This window comes from Drosophila eugracilis, unplaced genomic scaffold, assembly GCF_018153835.1.
Source record: "Drosophila eugracilis isolate 14026-0451.02 unplaced genomic scaffold, ASM1815383v1 contig_367, whole genome shotgun sequence".
NCBI classification, from domain to species: Eukaryota; Metazoa; Arthropoda; class Insecta; order Diptera; family Drosophilidae; genus Drosophila; species Drosophila eugracilis.
This window is the reverse complement of record NW_024573224.1, coordinates 2515011-2538038: the sequence shown is the minus strand read 5'-3', so window position 1 is coordinate 2538038 and position 23028 is coordinate 2515011. Positions and strand designations below refer to the sequence as shown.

The following is a 23028-nucleotide window of genomic DNA, read 5'->3' as shown; positions in this document are numbered from 1 at the left end:
AGTATAATTTAATACTTAATAAGATAAATAAACTATCTTTTAACACCCATTTCTTGAAGTGTACACCTATTTCTGCTGCTGGCTGCTCTTGTTTTATTATTTTTACTCCACTTGCGCAGCTCCCATTGTTGCTGTAGCCAAGTAAATAAAATTAACCCATTACAATGAAGTTTCGTTCCGTTTTTTTTTTGCTCTGACAACGAAGCTGCGGCAAATTTCATTAGCTAAACGTTTTAAAGTGCGCACAAAATGGCCGCCAACGATGAGTGAGGGGAGAGGAGAGATCCCTTGAAAGGGAGAAGAAAATAAGAATGGAATAAACCCACTGAGCCGTCCACTAAACCACCCACCAAACAATGACGCTTTGAGGCAAAGGCCAAGCACATTCTCTTTACTCTATTTCCGTGGCCTTTTTCTTTGTGCCCGGAGAATTCGGGTGGCTGGAAAAGCGGCCAACAACAAGGAAAATTCATAGCAACATATAAAACATTTTCCACAACAATTTCTCTCGTTGAGACCCGAGGGCGTGTGCCTGTACTGAAGGAAGGAGTAGTAGTTGGTGGAAAAACCCGGCCCTAAACCTTTTCACTGGCCGTTGGTGCCTTTATTACAAAATATTTTAACATTTTTCGCAAGTGTTTTAAGTCGGCTTTTGTGTCTACAATGAAGTGCCATTTGAGCTGACTGGCAAAGCTAAGCAAAAGCAGCCGCTGAAGAAGTGGCCCTTCCCTCCCCCACCCCCACCAAAACATTAGCCTCTTACTTTTTGGCCAAAAACCGCTTCGCCACTCAAAAGGGGCGAACTCAAGTGGGTTTTTTGGCCAGTTCTTTTGTGGTGTGATTAAATGGCATTTAAAATGTAACTTTAGATTACTCTAAATACATATTTCGGCGGCAGTTGGCAAAGAGTTGAAGGGCCCTTCAATTACAAGTGAGCTCCACTCAAATGGGTGACCTTTATTTAGGGGGTTGTGGAAAATGCTGTATATATTCGGGGGTATTAAGTGGATGGTTGTTGTGAACAGAAATAGACATCTGAGGGACAGTGCTTTTATCTATTTTCTAAAAATAAGTTTTAAGCCTAACAGCATTTTTTGAGAAGCTCTAAAAGTTTTCTTTCTAGATTTTTCTCAAAACAAAAGTATTTATTAAGCCGTACTCGTGGCATTGCTTTATTTCCGGTATTATCAGTAAACTTATTTTGTTTGAATATTAAAGCTTAAAACTTGGCAAAACATTCCTAACGATTATTCTGTTTATCAATTGTACCTGCCATCAACAAAATCCCGGCTAAGCATTTGCAGTCATAAATAAATCCCTGGCAAAATCCCTAAGCAAAGTATAAATAAGTTCTACCATCGATTGTCAACTACTTAATATTAATAAGCCCAAAGATTCGCCCTCTTGGCCGATTCCAATACCAATACCAATCCCTGCCAATATGCTAAGTAAGCCCCAGTTCGTGACAAGTTATGCAATCTGTGTTTCTCCCTCCATTTCCGCAGGATTCGATGGCGGGATGCGGCAATGGTTCCTCATGGAAATCTTCGACCAGCACAGCGGTCAGCTTCAGGCCAACATCAGTGCCAAGTTTGCGGCCCTGAGCGTTACGGGCTTGGATGCTGGCCGCCTGTTTCGGATCTATGTGTATGCCGTCAATGGTAGAGGACGCAGTGATGCCATTGCCCTCGATGGATACACTTTAAAGGCGGCCGAGAAACAGACTGGTAAGTGATAAATTAGTTATGAAATCTTTAGTTTTAGTTTAACATTTGTTAAATAAACTAGCCAGACGTAAACCTCATTTTCTTACAGTGAATTTTATTTTTTATGAATTTTTTATGCTAATTTTTAAGACTTAAAAAAGGAAAACTTTACGTTCAGAGCCCTCGCTAGCCTGTATATCAGTTACGCGAAAAAGATTGTTCTGGGCTTTTATGATTATTATGCCACCTCACAATTTAATTACGCTAAACTGCTCAATGAATTGTAAATTCAGCGACACAAAACTTTCGCCTGCAGTTTTTGGGACAGTAAGCGAAAAATTTTATACAGCCTTCTTCCTCCGCAAAGTAGCGTAAAAAATCTGAAATGATTAGCATTAATGAATTGGGGTTGGTGGAATGAATGCGGAAAGAGAGTTTTTTTATTATTGAGGGTAAGGGGTCTAAACGAAAAAGGAAATTGTAATGCTAATTAGCCAAAGGAAGAGCTGACAAGAATTTTATTTTCATTTTTGTACATTTCCCTTTATTTTTTGTTTTAAGAGGAAGGAAAGGAAAGGAAGTCGAAAAGCTGGCTGGGGGGGGATCTATCTACAAGGGACAGTCACATTTTGTGTAAACAACTTGAGCCGACATTTCAATTTTTCATAAAGTCAGTCGGATGGCAATGGCAAACGGGGAAAAGTGCAAAGCAAACACAGCAAACGGCAGAAGGAAAAGCCAGCCAGAGATGGAAATCAGAAAAGAAAATTGTCTTGGCTAGGTCAAAGAGTGGATGCTCTGAGGAAAGGTTAAGCTTGATTATGATCAGCATTTATAGGGGATTCATTCACTCAAAAGGGAATATTGACTGAGGCACAGAAAGGTGATCAGAATAGATTAGGAGATTTAGAGGAAAGGAAAAAAGTTACGAAGGAAAGAAGTTTTTGTCAATAACCCTTTGATATATAAAGATAATTAGTATACAAAATCTCAAGAAGCATTTTGACTTTTACTAATAATTTCTGTAAAATGTATCTCTACAGTCGCCTTGACCTCGTACAAGGGCAGCGCCCAGAGTCCGGACAACTTTGAGCTGACACCGATCCTGTCGATTGGCATATTCGTGGGCATCCTTGTGGCCATCGTTTGCATTGGGATTGGCACCATTGCCGCACTGAAGCTGCGCTCCCACAAACATCAACAGCAACAGAAATTCGTACATCCAAATGCGAAATTCTCACGTCCGGGCAATTTGCAAATTAAGGACAAAATCTCATTGCCATTGAGTCACTCCGAGGAGATGTACGACGAGAAGAATCCCGATGTTGTGCCCTACAATGAGGGTAAGTGTTCCCGGGATTCCCGTACCCTTTACCTTACCATCCTGCTACTTCACCGTCTTCTTCTGCTGGGGGTGTACCCTTAAGATAAATGGCTTCTACCCAGCCTGTTCTGTTCTGTTCACAATTTATGGAAGCTGGCTTGAGGCTTCCCTTTATGCAAATGCATTTGACAGGCCGTCCGGCTCATGCAGGCAAAACAAACAGGTCCTAAAGTCCTCAAGAGCTGGCTGCATTTTTGTGCCAGTGCTGAAATATTTAAATGACAGCTAATTGCTGTCAGGTCCTCGCCGGTTAGCTTGTTTGCTCCTGTGTCTGCTGTCGAGGGCCTTAAAGACCCATTTTAAACGCCAAAACGGGGGTAGAGTTTTGCCAAAGCAGCACCTCTGGTAGTAGCAGTGGCAGCAATTTCACTCACTGCACGTGCTCGCTTGATTAATGGCAATCAAGAAATCAAGCGGCAGCCAAAAGCAGAAGGAGCAGCATAGCACAACAATTTAATCAATTTTCCAAACGTAAAGCAATTTCATGGCCAAAAAAAAACACAAAATCGAAAAATAAAGTAAAGCAAGGGAAAAGCCAAGCCAAGGAAGCTGGAAAGCGGTGGGAAAATTGAGCAGGAAGAAAACTTGCTGCCGAAAATCACCAAAAGATTTGAGGGCGTCGGCCGGGCCAGAAACTTTTGCCTTGCTCTTGCTACTTAACAACAAAACAGAAACGACGTCGTCTTCTTCGGCGGCCATCTCAAACTTTTCGAACTAACTAAGCGTTCTCCATTCCCATCTCTTCCCCATGTTCTCCTCTCTCTCTCGCCATCATACGAAAATTTCCATCCAGTTGATGGCGAATATAAACAAAAATCAGCAACACAAACGCCATCGGGACATCTTTCGACGACCAGCGAGGTGGAAATCAGCTGCAAGCCGGGCTCAACATCCGGCACCGGAATCGTCCAGGCCAACTCGGCGGACAGTGGCACCTATCAGAGCAGCAAGGTGAGTCGACGAGACGCCGCCGCCATTCGGCATTTGGCCAAAAAGTTTTTTGGCCACCGAAAAGTTTTAATTACAGTCGAAACTACTCTATGACGAACTCCATTAAGTGGCAGCACCACGGCCCAACATTGCCATGACAAATGCTTTGATTTGATGTCGCAAATTTCTTGCGAAAATCCTAATGCTCTTGAAAACAATTTGGTGCCAGATTAGAAAATAAATCCGTGATTATAGCCCTGTCCAGGAGAAAACAGTTAGCAAAGAATCTTTTTTGGCTTCACCTTTTTTGGGCAAGGCTGTTCCCTTAAGGAGTTAGCCGTCTTGTATTCCTGGAAGACCAAATTGCTTATTTTTTTAAATGTAATTGAAATTTTGTGTTGCTTGTAATTATCCCGTCAAATGCCTTGATTTTGTGTAACTTATTTCCTGGAAAACCTTAATGCCTTTTAAAACTAATTCGATTAGATCAATAAAAACAGAAGCGAACATTTTTAACTATTTAATTGAAAGATATTTTAAAGTAAATTTGAAAATGAGACAGATTTTGTAATCTTAATTTGATCAAATAGACTGCTTCTGAGAAGTTAATACAGATTTTTCTTTCCCTCAACTAACACAAGGAAAATCTTGGAAAAAATACGATATCTAGATAACAGTTTTCCCTTGAGAGTTTCGACTGTAGTCCATTTTGCGCTTTTCCCCGGAAACTCTCAGATGACAGTTTATTAAATGCCTGGCCAATTTTCTCTCCCGCAGGACGATGAGCTGCACTACGCGGAGCTGTCGCTGACCAATATGCCATCCGGCAGCAGTGTAGCCTCCAAGAAGGGTCAGCCGGTTGGTGGAGTTGGTGTAGTACAGCAGGTGCAGCAGCAGCAACAGCAGCAGCAGGGACAGGGACAGCATCCTCATCCCATGATGGGTGGCACCTTGCCGCACGGGTCTAGCATGCGAAAGCTGCTCCCCACCATTCCGGCGACGGCGACGCTGCAGCGTCACAAGCCAAATGCGGGCGGACTGCAGCATCCGCACCAGCACGCTCCGCCGCCCACGTACGACTACGATTACTTTGAGGAGCCGACGATATATGCGCAAATCGATGCGTACAAGACGATGCAGGTGGACACGACTGGGGCAGGTGTGCAGCAGGGTGGCATTGTTCCGGGTGCCGGGCAATGCGTCTCCTCGCCGGGATCGCATGGCACACCATCCACCGTTTCGCCTGGTACCGTGCAGATGTATACCCTGCCCCAGCATCCCGGTGGCTATCACACTCTGCCGCACAATCATCACGCACAGCAGCAGCTGGCGGGCGGTCCACAAAACTCCGCTTCGATGATGCAAATGATGCAGCAGCAGCAGCAGCAGCAGTTGCACCACCATCCTGCGTCCAATATGCCGCCATCCTACCAGCAACACCAGCAACAGCAACAGCAAATGGCCCATGGCCAAATGCTGGTTTCGAGCAACAGCAGCGGATTGGCCTCCACCACGGCGGCCGTGGCCAGTCCCAGTAGTTCATTATCGGGACTTTCAGGTGTAGGCAAGTCCTATTCACGCGAAATTGTAACCGTTCGCACACCGCTCATGTATTCGCAGCAGGAGAGCTGTGTCTAAGGTGGATTTATCCCAAATCCTTGCACTCCCAAAAATCCAACAAAATAAAATGGAATAGAAAATAGTCATGTAAGTCTTGAGCTCTTCGTGGTTGGTGTCTAGGCTAAGTGTTGCCAAAACGAATTGAATTAAAAAAATTACAGCATTCATGAGAATTGAAGGAAATCGTTTGTGTGCTCGTCGAGGAACTGAATATTTTTAAATACCAATCTTGGAATAAGCGGCCACAATGTCCCCTAAACCCCTTTGATCTAAAAATGTATTTATTTTTATCATTTATCACTGTAAATATTCAATTTTCTACTTCTAATATCTTTAAAAGCATTTACTGCCAATTATACGAATCTATTTTAGGTTAATTTTATTTTTCAGAAAGCTAGTTAAGTTTATTACTAAGTAAAGCAAATTGTTTAGAAAAATATTTACCTATTTCTACCTTAAAAATAGTTTTTTCAATACTTTATAGAAAATATTAAAACCAATTCAGGACTCAATTTAATAATTAAACTCACAAAATATTTAAAATATGTTGTTTATTCATTAAATAATATTTTAATTTGCATGGATAAACACATCAGTTACACATTTAAGTCATGATTCAACCATTAATAAACCAAAATTGATCAAAAAAATATAAGCAGAAAAGATGCCGAAATCATAATTTATAACCCTCCTCAAGTATTTAGTAAATCCCGCAGAAATTCATTCATTTTTTATGATCACTTTAAAAAAATAACCAAAAGATAACGATGCAGCAGATGAAGAATGTTCCTTCCTTACAGTAAGTACTCAGATGGACACACACAGACAGTCTATGGAATATTTTTGTCAACAGATTACTTCACACAAACGAGAATTAATATAGTTAAATTTGCATTAATTTTCCAAGGAGACTTTGTAAATGTTTGTAAATGTCAGCTGGCTAGTGAAGCGCGGCAATTTCTAGCAATTAGGCTCAAAGAATGCATAAATTTAGTATATATATTTAGTAAGTATATCCTTGATATAATAGACTTAAAGCTCACACTCACTCAACCAAAGATAGGCGAGCAATGCGAAGGCGCAACTTCTTGGCAATTATATTGAAAATAAATTACATTATTCGAATCTATGGTAAAACAATATAAATAAACAAACACACACAAGCAAATTAGCTGCAATTAGCTTAGCATAAATGAATACTAAGTATTAATGTGTAAATAGCAAAATCGTAAATCAAATTTATTTTACAAAACCCAAAAAGCAAATCAAACAGAAAATCAGCAACCTAATGAATGGTAATTAGTTGCACTTTCCATGCAAAAAAAAAGAAAAAGCAAAACACAGAAAGAGAAAATACTTGAAAAGACTATAAATAACAAAAAGAAAACACAACCAGGACCTATCGTTGGTATGTAAACTTTGAAAACGAAAATAGAAAGAAAAACAAAGGGGGAAATTGTTGTTTGTAAATTGCATTTATATATCAAATTGTATTTTTTTCTCTTCAATGTATAAATCAATGTTTGAACTGTGAAAAGGTATAAAACTAACAAAATAAATGCACCTTGTAAATTATTGTTACATTTTAATATTTGTGTTTAATGAATGGGAGAATAGAAAACAAACACACACACACACACACTCAGAAAACAAACCAAAACGAAATGCTATACTCCTTTAAAGTATGTAAAGTGAAAACAAAAATGTTGAGCTGTAATTGTAATAGACAGAATAATGGCCCAGCATGGCGAATGCAATTTCCATTTCAAGCTAGTTAAGACAAAAAGACAAAAACTCTTAAAAAATCAACTAAAAAAAACCTAAAAAAAAGAAAGAAAAGAAAAGAAGTGATTTCTCTTACATCAATTAGAATGAAATACAAAAGGAAAAACAACAAGTACATATATAGGTCGGTCATCATCTATGCGTATATTTCTGCATGTAAGTGTTCCAACCAAATATGAATCTAAAACTAAGTGTAGCTAATTTAACATCTAAACGAAGCCATAAAAAATAATTGTAAAATATATTAATGATTTAGTTTAAAAGACAGCAAGGCAGCAACATATACTCTATACAAAATGAATTATGAATGTATGTTATGATTAAGCACTCGAAACGATATGGAAAATACCCCTCCCTTATCCCAAATGAATACAAGGAATACAATAATAACTTGAGACACAAGAAACAAACTGAACAGCAAACAAACTGAATGAACTCAACCAAATAAATCCATACAAAATTTCAATGAAAGGCGTACAGTATTTTCTTTCTTTGCGAGAGCGAACGGGTTTTTTTTTTCTTACAGATTTCAGATTTCAGATGTCTGCCTTGGTGGCATTATCCCGTCTCAGTCAGCGATGAGAGCTCAAAAGAAGTCTCGGCCCATTAGCGACAAGGCTTTCACTGCTGCAATGTTGCAACCATTTTAATGCACACAAAAATGCAGTGAGAGAAAAAAGGGCATTGTTTATGATTGGAAAGGAGATTTCACATTGACATTAAAACTTAGCTCTCCCTATTTCTCTCTCTGTAAGAGCAGAACACACACACAAACATACCATAGCGGACATAAATTGACAATGCAACGTTGTTGGCGTCTTCTTGCAGCAAAGGCCCCAAGGCCAAAAACGAGCCAAGTAGCCTTTTCAAATTGTGCACTCAAATGGACACAGGCGAGGACAAGCGACAACGTGGCGTATGAGTTATTTCGGCATGTGTATGTGAGTCCCTCTCACAAGCATCTCTTCCATTTGGCTTTCCTCATTTTCCCTCATCGTAGGTTTGTTTTTCTTTCTTTCTTTTTCTTTTTTTTTTTTTTGGCAAACGTTTGCATGTGCAGCGAAGCGTAGATCTAAGAGAAATAAGACGACAGCAGGAGACATCACATGGATTTGTGGCCTGGCAATGGCAATGGTCATGTTTGACAAGCCAACCGGGCTGCTCATGACTCTCTGCTCTCTGGCCATTTTCAGGGGTCCTTCAAAGTATTTGCGTTACTTTGTTTCGCTTGGTCCAAAATTAAAAAGCACACACACACTCGCACACAATGGACAGGACAGGAGACTGAAATTGAGATTGGTATACGGAGAGAAAATGAAGGTGCAGTCAAAAAATAACGACTTTCGGCGGAGGTACACTTACATTTTTATATATTTTTGGAATTTTTAAAAGGTAAACATATTTAAAAAATAGTTAGGTATTTGACTAACTAAAGTAATTATAATTTTCCTAAACAGAAATATAAAAATGAGCACTCTTTTTACCTAATTTTAAAGGGCCAAATTAATTTTAACATTCTTTTTAATATTAACAAGCTTTTTTGTAATAAATTTCCGATTATATTCAAACTTTTTTCATTAGTCAACTTCATATTTGTAAAGTGTAACCATGAGACAAAGTTCAGGTCCCGGACTGCCTCATATGTCACTTTGTAGTCCGACAGCCCTGGGAGACTCCTTCCGGAGTAATTTATTTGCCGCCTTTTATCGGGCAGAAAATGTCATTGGCTTTTTGGCTTTGATGACAGATTTGCCAAAATTAAAAACTGCAAAATCTACGCTCAATTAAACATTTTTTCGACCTCTGATTGTTGGCAAAGCCAAAGCAGAGCTTTAAGAAAAACTTATTCGAGTAAGAAAATACTTTAATTGAGAATGCGCATTTATTTTCTGCCACATGCCCATGCATATTTATAAGCGCCATCGATCCATTCTCAACGGGATATGCGAGGAACCTCAATCAGGACTCCCTCGATGGGCTGGCTGGCTGGCTGGCTGGCTGGCACTTGAACAAACCCTTCAGCTCGGTTTGTTCCTCTTCGCTTTTGTACCCATCATCCATTGTTATCTGCTGGCCATTTGTTATGCGCAGACCAAGCACCAAACACCGTTCCGTTCGATGGCAACCAGGTCAGTTTATCCTGGCCAAAAGTGGAGCTTGCCGTGGAGTGGAGCAAAGGAGATTTGTTGGACAGCCATTCATCAGAATCTGGGGGGAGGTGGCGCATAATGCAGGCGTATTTATAACATTTGACAGAGCATCCACAAAGCAAAATGAAACGAAAATGCATCGAGGCAATGCTTAATCGTACTCACAACAACAGCCCCGGCCCCGCCCGCACTCTCGAGCACTATTTATAATTATTGCACTCGGGGATTATGGAGATCTCCTTGCACATGTGAGCCACATCCCGGGCTGAATGCGAGTGCAAGCAAAACAATCTCATTACCATTACTTTTAAGATGCTCAAACTTTCAATCAATTTCCCTAGCAATATCCGCCGGGGCACTCGGCAATGCTCGGGGACCTCGAGGAAGTCTCAAGCACTCGCTTCTTGGCCATTGTTGCTGCCTCTTTAATACCTATTGCCAGGTTTGGGAAGGGGTTGCTCATTTGGCAGGTTAACAAATTCGAATATTAATTCTTAATTCTGGCATTAAAATCACAATTAAATTGATTAAATAGAATGAGATTGTAATTGTAAAGAATTTTTACTATAACATGATAAATATTTATGGTTAAGTTAAATACTGTGATTTTCCATGTGGCTAACGAAATTTATTACCATTTTCCTTTCATTTCTGATTTTACAATCGATTAAACTGCTATGGTAGTTACACATCATGACAGACATTAATTAGAAAACTGAATAATAAATAAATTCATGAATATTTTCCACTATTTCCATGGGTAGTTTTGCGGTGATATCATACCCAAAGTTATGCCACTTTCCATGCTCCCTGATGGCGCTGTGCGATGGCTGCGATGCCCAAGTTGACAGCATTGTTTTGTGCCATGACGCAGCTGATGCTCCAGGAATTGCTTGCTTTGAAGTAAACAAGCAATTTCGCAAAAGAAAGCAAAGGAGCACCCTTGCCTGGCCACCCCAGACGACGACGTACTCCTCGTATGCATAACTTGGGGGCCTGCACAGCCTCTTTGCTGTCAGCTGTCAATGCACTCGACGACGCGTCTCTGCTCTCTGCTCCCCATAATTCCGGGGACCTACCATTGCCTCCCATCCATGCCGTTCTTTTCTCTGCATTTTTTATGCTGCATTGCACTTTGACTTGGCGGGGCTTTGTTTGCTCGTTCGATACTCGTAGACTGCCTTATCGCGAGTGGAGTGTTATGTTTTTGTTGCCGTCGTCGACGTTGTCATCAACATAATCATCAGCGGTAAAGTTTTCGGCATCCACCCCCATCGATATTAAAATGTCTTTGAAGCTCAGTGAGTTGTGCCCTTTATTTTTTGTTGTTGTTGTTGTTGATGTTGTTGCTATATTGCATAATTAACAAATGCTTCACATGCAGCTGAACAAAATCCAAAGTACAGTACTGAAAATCTTGCAACTCGCATGACAAATGTTGGCCAATAAATTACTGTTACGCCTGCAATAAATATTCAAATAGCTTGGGCAAAAGCTAAAAAGGAATGCCAGACAATTCCAAAAATGGTCACAGCAACACAACTGCTAACTAATGATCTATTAGCCAAGGACCTTCCTGCTGGTCGTGTGTGTGTGTGTGAAAATGTATCTGTATCTGTTAGTATATCTGTATCTGAGTTTCTCATATCCGGTGGTCGTCTTATTAGTTCACAAAAGCGACCACGTTTGACTTTTATTACACTCTGTGTGCCAGTTTCGCTGCAAAAGTAGTTCTCTGACACAAAAACATTTATCTTGCTTTGCCCGGTTTTCGGGTTTTCCATTCCCCCGGATGTTCTTGGCTAACTTACAAATGAGCTGGGTATTCAATTTGTCTAAACTGATGCAAATATGATTGAACCCATTTGTTTGCCCCAAAAATGGGAAAAGAATCTCATCCGAGCGGATGGCAACCAATTTTTGGAGGGTGGTTTAGGGTTCAGCAAGAGCTTAGCTATTTATGCCTTAAAGAGGGTTTCCAAATCTTATTCAGAGATGAATTACATGATATAGAAAAGTATATAATATCTTTAATACGCGATATACTTAAAGTATTATTAATACCCATAAAAACAAAGCTATAAAATCAAACTTAAAGGAACTAAAATTTTAAAATTTCCTTCTAAAAAACTCTTAAGTGCTCCTTTCAAAATTTAACATTTAGAAACTTCCACTTTTCATTGCTTATGACCCAATTTGCAGTTTGAATCCGGCGAAAATCTTTATGGACTGCGGTGCTACCAACTTTCAAGTGAATCAATTGTGTTTCTCTCATCATGAAAATCTTTCAAACAGCAATTGCTTTGCCTGCAGAAAGAGTTTTGCCACCTCAGTCAAACTTCGAGAAAACCGAAAACTTTAACATCTGCCATCTGGATGCCATTTATCGCCGTAGCATTGGCAATGCCTGGTGGAAAAGTGTCTAATGCGCGTTTTGGCGACACTTTTCATATGGACAGACGGACAATAGTAAGTCGGTTAAGAGAGAGAGAGAGAGAGAGGGAGAGAGCAGGAGAAGGGCTAAGCAGGGTCATACAAAACTGCAAATCCAACTAAAAACTCAGCGGCAAGGCAAAAGTATTTCCTCTCCTCCCGCCCAAAAAAAAAAAGTTTTTAGCCTGGCAGTCGAACGCTGCTGAAACAAAAGTTTTGCAAGCACAAAACATTTTATTGCACTCTTAAGAAGCTGCACTACACACGCACACATTACGTATACGCCATGCAGTACGGCTAAGAGGACGAAGCGTAACTCCCCGAGCCCAAGTAAAATATGAAATATATTTCAACTTTTGCACACACCGAAATATGTGCGGCATTATGGTAGATGGTAGATGGTGGTGTAGCTGCAAATATGCGGCCAAGTCGCTGCCTGGAACAAGCCTTAAGCATCTGGGGCACGCTACAAACGAGAGAAAAGAATGCCGAGCAAAGGCAAAATAAAATAAAAAAATAAAAAAAATTGGGGAAAACTCAACCTTGCTGTTAGGGAAAATATGCCATGACACAAATACGCGCTGCATGACCCAACGAGGTGGAAAAGTTTGCCTTGGCAGGCAAACGGGGCAGGAATGGAATCCAAAATCCAAGTCCGAGCTCAGGTGAAAAACTATGTGCGACTTGGTGGGGGCAAGATGGGATGGGGTGCGATGACGGCGATTGCATTTCAAGGCCATTCCGGCCAAATGGAAAATTATTTGCTCCCTGTCATTATTTTCCCTCAGCTCAGCTTTGGCTTAGTCTGAGTGCATTCCGTGCCGATGTCAGAAAACCTGTTCCAAGGTCCAACGGATTGCTATTATTTATTTATTTACTTAACTCAGCACACACACTTTCTGTATTTTATTTTGTACATTTCCACTCTCTAAAGTCCGAGGATTTGCCAGATTAGTTGAATCTTTTAAGATATGTAATTTAAATGTTATTTCTTTGGCAGGCAAGGTGAACAAATAGTAAGTTAATTCGATTTCTGCCTACCTTGCCGTTTCGTTGCAAATATAAATTTTTGACTTGATAAAATATAGGAATGGCAGAAAGTATTAAATATTAAGGGTAGACATAGTTTTCTTAAATTTTCATAAATTATTGAACATTTTCCTAATTTGCTGAACTATAAATTAAACCTGATCTAAAAAATATTAGAAAATATTACTAATTTGTATGTGTTTTTATAAAGAAGTTTATGTTATTTATATCAAATTTATATACTTATTTATTCAGAAAGAACATTGCAAAAATCCTTGTAATTCAGACAGTAAATCGATAACACAATTCTGCACTTTGGCCGGAAAATTATTTTGTGTTCAACTCAGACACGATGTCCTCGTTGACCAATCAGTGGATTATTACCCGCACTTTGAATATCTTGCTTGAAATTCATGTTTAACATTTATGAGCTGTCACGCCTCCTTTTGCAAAGAGCTTCTATTTATCATGTGACTCATTAGCCCGCTCTCCATTGAACACACCCACACACGCACACATGAAGATGTGATGGGTAAATGAGATGGCCACAGTGCGTATGCGTGACATTGTTTGGCATGGGAATCGGAGATTGGGGATTGGGCATAAAATGCACTTTTAGCCGCAGAACCCGCCGCTTTGCGCAATGTTTAATTAATTATCAATTAATGTGTTACAAACCGCAACAGCATTAATTTCATACGCCGCGTTGCACATCCGCAATAACGCAGTCAGACGATTGGATTGGATTGGTTTGGATTCGATTGGATTGGATTCCATTGGTTTGGACTGGGCTTGTGTAGCATCAGCATCAGCATCAGCATCAGCATCATCATCATTATCATGCACACACCGCCAGTGTAAAGCTGTCATAGCTTTGATTATTATCGATTTCTTATTAAGCTTAACGTTGGCTGCTTTATATGTATATGTGTGAGTGAGCCAGTTCCAGTTGGTCAGCCCATACATATACACATATTATTAGTGCGTATGTCTGTGTATGTGAGTGTGAGTGAACGGACTGCACTTAGGCCATCAGCAAATAGGCAAATTGGTGGGCTAGCACATAAATATTTGGGTCAAGCAATAGCCACGTCGAGCCAAAAGCAAACACGACCGGCCATCGAAGGCACATTATCGAGGCAAACAATGGGGTTAATTCCACGGCTATCTGGTCAGAAGCTTATGTTTTGGCTAAGCTAAAGGTAAATGTACACATTATATTAGCAGCCCATAATGAAATTAGGCATTCCTATTGTTCTCTTTAGAAGTAACAGCATTTGAGATTGTAATTTTCCAAAGGTCGATGTCTCTATTTATAACATTTCAGTACTATTTTTAGCGTAACACATAGTAAAGTAGTTGGGCAAAGCAACAACACTTAAACATGCTTTGTAAGTCACAAAATACGTATACGCCTCTTAGGCATTCGGCGACCTATCCCAACATAAAACACTTTCGACACAACCCGGCTGGTTAACTATCTTGGCCCAGTCGATGCCCTTACCCCATTTCCTAGATCCTAATATTTATGAATGGCCCAAATGTCCAGGGCTGAGTTCCCAGCTCGAATCCTTGTGACTACACTCCATCTCCTTCCTCCTTCGTTTTCATCCCCGTTGTTCTCACTCAAAGTCAACTCATTTTTTCTCATCTAATGCACGCTGGGGATCAATTTGCCATGTAAACAATTTATTGACTGTTTTGTTTAGTGCGCTTTTGGGATACTTTCGCTCAAGTTTTGCTTCTGCTGCGCCAAGCTTACTGGCTAAGTAAACAGAAAGTAAACGAAAAAAAAAATAAATAAAAAAGAAAAGGCCGAGAATGGCAGCGGCAATTTTCTTTAACACTGAAAATTTTAAAGCGTGAAAATTCATTAGCGAATTTCCGGCAAAAAGGCGTGTTAATTAAGGTGCTGGGTTCAGCCTGACCACAGCCAAAGCCTCCAATTAATTTTAATTACAGTTTGGCAGCAGGGCAGCAGCTGAACAGAGGAAAAGTGATAGAAAACTCGGGGGGATAAGCGGCAAAGATGCAGAAAACAGCAACAAACTGTTTGTGTTTTCACACCTTTTGGCCAGCAAATGCGCTGTGAAGCAGCGGAGCCGAGAGAGAGACATCAACCTGACCTGGCCGCAACTTTGTGCACAGTTTGAGTTCTTCTTCAATTTTTCTTATACTTTTAATACAGGGTAGATGAAGGGGTATGCTGGATTATTTGGTATTCCGTTTGGAATTATTAATAAAAATATTTTAAAAATTTATAGATGATACATTAGCACATTCTTTGTGTTTATTTTTTCACTCTTCGAGTTATGCAAATTTCTAGCCTTAGGTATCATAGATTCTCAATAAAATTCTTCAAGCTTTTCCACTTTATGCCACTCTCCTTGGTTCTCGGTTGTTAGAAGTATTTTCTTCTTCGCGGTTTTCTTGTTCCTTTGCCTAGTTGCCGTAGATTTCCATTTCTTTCTCGGCCTCGGCTAAGATTTCTTTTCTACATTTGCTTACACTAATTATGACCCCAGGCGAGTTGGCCTGTCCCGCCTGACACTGCATGTAATTAGTGGTTAAATTGCCGCCCAGAGGTCAGCGAAGCCAAGACGGCGGTTGGGTAATGCAGCCCTTGGCGTCAAGGTGTCATGCTCATTATCAAGTGGTTTACATTTGCTAAGGGGAGGTTAGGGGTAAGGGAAAGGAAAACTCAAAGTGCTTCGACACACGAGGACAGCCTTCTTTAGTGGATTAATTTCAAAGCCAAACCTCCATCACCAACGCCACCATTGCGCTAATTAGTAGGCAAATTCTGATCATTAGTCGAACGTTTGCCAATAAGATCGGCCATACAAATTATCCCTTGTTAGATTATATATATAATGATATATATATCAGCAGACAAATAGAAAAGATTTGGCAGACAAAAACAAAAAGAGAGGAAGTTAGCGAGGGGAAGACTGAGAAATAAAATCAGCATCATAAGGCATTTTAATTCATAAGCTGACATTTGTCTCGCTGGCCAACGTTGACTGCCTGACTGACTGGCATGGACTGAAATGGAAAAGATATTTCATGCTCATTTACATGAAATTTTCATTATGCGCCGCACGCTGGAAATGGTGAAACTTATGCAATGCCAACCAGCAGACGGATTTGGCCAGAAAGCTGGCGGGGAATAGGGCGAAATAGATGGCGGGACGGGATGGTGTGACGGAAAGACAGAAAGCCAGCAACAAAATCACGTTCGTTTATCATCGCCGGCGACATCGTCCCGACTATGATGTTGATGCTGATGTTGATGAGCGCACAGACAGCCAAGGACATGATAAAGAACGGGAATGGTAGCGGGGAGCACAGAGAAGGCTACAGGGAGCAGTAAGGAAGAGCAGGAGCGGGATTGGTTGGATGATGATGCGAAGGAACGGACGACAAAGCGTGTCACAGCATTTTGCATACGCTGATGAATCCATCATCTTTACTCAACGTCACATCATCAAATCCGCAGCGCTTAGTTATACTTTGTGAACGGTGGCGTTGGCGTTGGCAGCGGCGACTGCACTTCTGCATCCTGAAATCCAGAATACTGAATCCTGTGGATTCCCAACATATCCTGTCGCAACTCTGGATCCTTAGCACCCACCTGCGAATTTCCACCGCCATGTATGCAAATATATGCGGGCCAGAGGCATTGCGAACTGGAAGCACGACACATCAAACACTTATCATCAGACAATGCATTCGCATTGGCTGTCCGCTGCTACTGCTACGTATGCACCTTTGATTTAAATGCACTGGGAAAAAGATCTTCCTTCTGATGGGAAATAATAAAATAAATAAAAATTATTTTTAATTAAAGATATTCTTTTAATGATTCTTCTTAATTGGTTTCTACTTTATCCAATTTGAATTACTTTTTCTTAACATTTCTGATTTAAGAGACTTAATCTCTCTTTCAGTGCTCTTCCCACCGATTGGAGTGCTTTGTTTACGCGACGTATACGTAATGGCCTTTTTTCAAGTGCATTCCTTTAATTGTTTAACGCAAAGATCCCAGACTTCAGTCTATGTTGACAAAGTGGCCCCCAATGCTGCACACAGCTTCCCATTCCCTTCCCCAAAAAAAGGCCACGCCCCCAAAGCCAACCTTCCCCGCCCAATGCACGTACACTCGTTGGCACTTAAGGGGATTTGTTTAATTGAAACGAATGCAGGGCCAAAAGCGAGGGCGGCAAGCAAAAACGGAATGAACCATCCTAAAAGCGAAACAAAGCGAAAGAAAGACGTTGGCAAAATGAAAAACGAAAAATGCGAGAAAAGTAAAGACAAACTGCTGTTGGCCAAAAGCTGAAGGGAAATGGGTGGCTTTGAGGGTTTGAGTTAAGATGTGACAGCAGCTTAGTCTAACAAATAAACAAAAATGCACTTGGCTTACGAAGTGGGCGGACTTCCATCCGAGTGGGTGGAATTGTTACGAATAAAACGTAACACAAATGCTGTCCAAAGCCAAAAGCTGTCACTGAAGCTCGTTCCAAACAGCAGCTGTAACAATAAATGGCCATTTGGCTAATTACAAAACGCTTTCGTCATCAGCTGGCCAAGGTCAATTGGTTGGGACTGATCTTTCTCTCTAAGAATAGAGTCGAACTTTGGCCTGCCCAAGAGACAATTGGCTATGTCAAAGGTCAAAATGCTAAGCCCTGATTGAAATAAGTTGGCAAAGAAAAGGCGAAACAATATGGCATTTGGAGAGAAAAGCAATAAAATCTGTAGAGATATTTTTAGATATAAGATAATAAATGAAAACGTTTGGGTTTGGTAGGGATAATAAGTGTAGTAACTTAACATATATTTTGGCCAAATACGTAGTATTTTAATCATTACTATATATTAGAAAACTTCTTAACCACAAATTTGATAAAAAATACCCAAGTGAAACATCTTCTTCCCTATTCTTAGCCTAATGCAATGTAAATTAAAATGTCAACGAAACCATCACATCAAGTCCAGGCACTTATAGCCAATTGGATAATATCACAAAACCAGTCGACAGGGTCTTACTGCTGGACAAGCGACATTCGTAAACAGTCCACTCTTGATGACTGAAAATTGAAATTGAAACCGTAAGACGAGTCTGATGAGACAAGTGGAAGGAATCAGGCAAATGGCCAGCTTAGTCACTCGGTCAGTAGTCCGGCGGTGGCAAGGAGCTGGGTCTCAGAACTTAGGACGTGGAAAGGCAACGCAAGGCAAGGGCATGACAAAGGGAATGGTCTTTAATTAAATTACGAGCAGTCAAAAGCAACTTTGATCCCTTTTTACATTGCTCTCTATTGCAGCTTCCTTGGCTCAGTCTATCTGTCAGTACGCCTTCCGGTTCTCTCTCTCTCTCTCTCGGTCCAGTGAAAAACTTGACTTGTGTTTGTAATTGCGTTTCTTTTCAGTTGCCAAGCCAAGCTGATTTTCCAGTTTTGACCTTTTTTCAACACCCTAAATTGGAAAGTATTACGACTTTGATCGTTAGAGAGAATTTTATATAATTTTGGCATATTAAAGGTAAAAATCATTAAAAAGAATAAATTTAATATTTATTTTATTATATAAAATCTTTTCCTATTTTTGTACCAAATAATTTCTGGCAAAATCAAACTTTTCTAGGGTATTTAAAACTTTGATGTTGCAACCTTTTTTGGTTTAAATTTTGTTTTGTTTTTGGCTTTCGTTTACTTTGGCTGGCTTTTCATTACTTTTGCGTTCGTCAGTTGGTTGTCGCTGCTTCTCTTGGTCTTGTTTTTCTTGCTGGCATCCTTTTTTTTCTCCTGTTTTAACTTTGGCCAACGTTGCTTTCGTTTATGACAAACAAAACTTTTGCCAGCCGAGCCTGACGTGTGCAGCCTTCAAGAAAAGTGCCAAGACGAAGTGAAAATTTCTCCTGCCCCCGGAAAAAGGGAAAGTCAAACGGCATAAGTAAACAGTGGCCGAGTGGCAAAAAGCAAAGGCAATAGGAGGAGGGATTTTCTCAAATGGAAAGTGTCGCTTGGCCGGAGCCAATTAAACTTGCAATGCTAATTAATAACCTGCAATCGTGTGCAAGTCACCTAAAATGAAAAGCGACAGCCAGCAGTCATTTGCATAAATTTTCATTTCGTTTAGCTATTTTTTGGAGAAAAATATTTCCATTTTTTTTTTTTCTTAGCCCTTGTGCATATAATTAAAATATTTTTTCACAGCAATTAAACAGAGCATAAATATGATGGCTGGGAAAAGTTTTGAGATGGAAATTTTGATAGGGAATAGGGGACTCAAAGACGGAAAACCGCTCACCTCTTGAAGGGAAAGTAAAAGTAAAACGATTAAAAAGCTTTCAATTTAATTGAGGCAATTCTGTACGTTCTCTCTCTTTCTTTCCACTTGCTTATTCTTTCTTTCTTTCGTTTTCTGTATTTTAATTGCCCCCCCAAAAACTTTCGGGCAATTTCGCATTATTGCAACAAAAAGAGCGTTAATTGCTAAAGTCTGGCACATGAGAACAACCCCCCATCAACATGATATACGTTATAGATTGAGCCCCGCGCGTTCGATAGAGTAAAAAGTTATTTTTATGACGTCCAAGCCTTTGATGTGGTCATAAAAATGTCGAACCACCCAGAAGAAGGGCTCGAAAGCGAGCAGAAGCATGAAACTGCGCAATGGCCTGCAGTGGCTGTTGCCACAGGGCGTATGATTAACATAAAGCCAAGAACAGACAGGGTAAAGCAGCAGCAGGCTCAAAAGGCAAAGCTGATTGCAGCATTAAATGGGATTGAGGCAGCAGGCGCAACAGTATAGCCCGGACATCCCTATATACATATTATGGTTCTTACTATATATACGAGTATGTAGCAAGCCGTAGGCCAGCAGAAGGCCAGATTTCCCGGCTAACGGGCAGACTTCGATGGTAAAAGAAGTGCAAATCGAAGTGCAGATGGCCGGGCTGGCAAAAGGCTGCCAAATGGACATTAACCACATGCACAATTCATTGAATTTCTCCTCTGTACGGGCGGTGTCCTTATCGTCTTGACGGTTTTTTCTGCTCTTTTTCTTATTCCCCACACAGCTAGCTATCTGGTTCTTTTCCACCATCTTGCTTGTTCAACTTCTTTCCTATATTCCCATATTAGAGGTTTTCCTATAGTGATTTCAGGGGATACCCTACCAAACGAAACAACTTTAAAATTTAAAATCTGAATAAATATTTCATACTTTTCATGTTTTTATATTTTTAATAATATTTCCCTATTTTCAAGGGTATTTCTAAGTCGTTATGATGGGAATTCTTTTGCCAACGCGTTTTAATTTGCCAGTTTTCAATTGCAGCTCATTGCTTATTGCCATGTCTGCCGACAGTTGTCGTCTCCACTCGAACTCCTACCCGATATCTTTAAGGTAAGCAAGCATTTAATGTTAAGCCAGTGGGTGGGTATACGGTTGTGGAATGCCTGCGGTCACAGAACAGGCAGAGAAATTTAAATAAAGCCAGAGTGAAAAAAAAAAATCGTTGCACATAAAGGCACATAAATCGAAATCTGTCACAAAGAACATGCGCAGCCAATAAATTTTCTTATCTCAATAGCAGCGACAAGTGGCAAGGAGCTGGAGGGTACTGTTGTACAGTGGAGCCTCGAATGCCTCGAAGGCGTGTCCGTTGCAAGGAATTCGAACATGTTGCATATGCAATGCGGACGCTACTTTCGCCCTCTCTCTTGATTTCTGTCTCTGTATGTGTATGTGTTGGTGGGTATCGAATAACTGTGGGTCACTGTGTGTATGTGCGTGTGTGTATGTGTTTTCAGGGACATGGTTGTCTCTGTGTATGTTTCTCTGCTTTTGCCTTTCATCTGCCGCGCTATTTGTTTGCCCTGTTGTTGCCGCCTGTCACATTGCAGCGAAAATTGAAATTATTGCCACAGCAGCAGCAGCAGCAGCAGCCGCATCCTCCGAAACATTGTGATTAATATTTCTTTTTATACACATTTAATTTGCTCTTCTTCGCTGACTGATTTCTGAATGCTCTTAAAATAGAGAAATAAAGGAAATATGAGGGGTATATTTTTAGCCTTTAATAGCCATAATCTCTGTTACCTACCGAAAAACTACTTCATTTAAAATGAAAAATCCTCCAAAATGAGCAAAACCCATTTCTTCCCTAAAATCTAATTTCAGAACAAAAACATAAATAACCCAAATCCATCCAATTAAGCCAGCTAACCGAACTTACAGTAGCCAAAAAAAAAGAAAACTAACAAATCAAACAAGGAGATAGAGATGAACATGGCCACTACGGGGACGGAGGAATATTAAGTATACAGTTTTAAATCCATAAATCACACATATAATTATGCAAATTACAAAAATATGGCCAGACCAAGTTGTAGGCTCCAACCCAACCAAAAAACGAGAGGGAAAAAAGACGATTTCCCCCCCAGTCCAATGCAAACTAAGCCATCATCAACTTGCTCAGACGAAAATAGAAACCGAAAACTGAAAACGAAACTCAAGTTGGATGCGGGCACGTGTTTGGCTTGCTGAAATCTACATAAGCTGGCTGGCAGCCAATTTGGTAAGGGACTAACTATCCGGAGCCAGGGAGTCACTCTGTCAGCTAGCCAGCTGGCCAAGAAATCCTTCCGGGAAGAGCGGTCCGTTCAACACGAAAAAAAAGAAAAATAGGTGGTTAAAAATCTGTTTTGCCAACATTTGCATGGAATGCGTTGCCGTTTCGGTTGCCCCTCCGCCATAGTTTTTTGGGTGCCATTTTGCATAACTTGGCCCAAAAACACACTCACACAGACACATACTGATCCGCATTTGAAGAATTTCGAATGGTCATATATATACATAAAGAATATATGCTGGCGAATATATATCAACTTTTTGGTTCGTTGGATTTCCGTGATTTTGACAGCCGGCCTAACGAAACGAAACGAAAAGCGAGTCTTCACCGTAAAAATATGCATACATTTTAATAGGTAGGTAAGAGGAAAATAAATAGAAAGCCTATGCCTATGCCACATGTCAACTTTTCAATATTTTTCCTCTTATTTATTTTTGCGAGTTTTTTTTTTTTTTTAAAGGAAATACCAAACCGAAACCCAAGCCATATCCGAGCACTCTGCACCAGACCATCTTAATGTGGTCAAGTGTGCTTAAGAATTCATTCAACAGTTTGGCTCGTTTGGTTCGCTCGTTGGCTCTTCATCATCATCTCTTTGTTTATTACATTTGCATATTATTTATTATTTATACACAGAGACACACATACATAAGTTCTTTTATGACTTCCCAGCACTCAAAATATATGTATATATATATATTTCCATCCAGTGGGTGTCTGTATTTTGGCTCGCGGTCCAATTGACATTGTACTGCTTATTTCATTAGCAATTCTTTTGAATAAGAAAGCGAAATATACAATATATATTTTTCAAAGCAAAATAAGAAGAAAAAAATAAGAAAGGAAGGAAAAAAATGTTGAAGAAAATATGCTGAGAAAGCTGAGAAATCGTTGGCAGGACTTTAACTACCGGAAATTCCTTTGTGCTGTTGGCGCTCATTTGCAGGCAACCACGCCCTCTTTGAACAGGACATGCTGCCGCCCAATTTCTGAGCCACCACCTCCAACTCCACCAACGAACTCACGCCCGCACAATTTTTCGCTGTTGACAATTTTGGCGGTTGTTGTGGCAACACGTGACTTGCAAGCCAAGCGAGAAAAAGCAAAGGGAAGGAAAGCCCAGGGAAAAGTTCCTCGGGGAATGCGAAAGAATGTTTGCTCCTGTGCAGGAGATACTTTAAACTGGTTGTCGCACGCTCTTGACCCACCCCACCGATCGAATCGAAATCAGTTTCAAAATAATTTGCTGTTGAAATTCAATTTGTTATTTCCACTTGCCAATCTCTTCCCCGATTTACTCCTCCTTTTTCGATGTCGCATTAATGCTTCGATGGCTTTATTGGCAAC

The 23028-nt window shown here is 40.3% G+C and overlaps 1 protein-coding gene across 1 annotated transcript in view; it reads left to right on the top strand.

Annotated features, from left to right (window-relative positions):
• The window catches only part of LOC108116344 (hemicentin-1), an 81460-nt gene extending 73564 nt beyond the window's left edge, over positions 1-7896 (top strand). Inside the window, exons 14-17 of the mRNA XM_017228158.2 lie at positions 1506-1727; positions 2750-3049; positions 3884-4041; positions 4798-7896. Of these exons, the coding sequence (XP_017083647.1) occupies positions 1506-1727; positions 2750-3049; positions 3884-4041; positions 4798-5658 (1541 nt within the window). The 3' untranslated portion in view covers positions 5659-7896. The remainder of the gene's footprint in view (positions 1-1505; positions 1728-2749; positions 3050-3883; positions 4042-4797) is intronic.
• The last annotated feature ends 15132 nt before the right edge of the window (positions 7897-23028 follow it).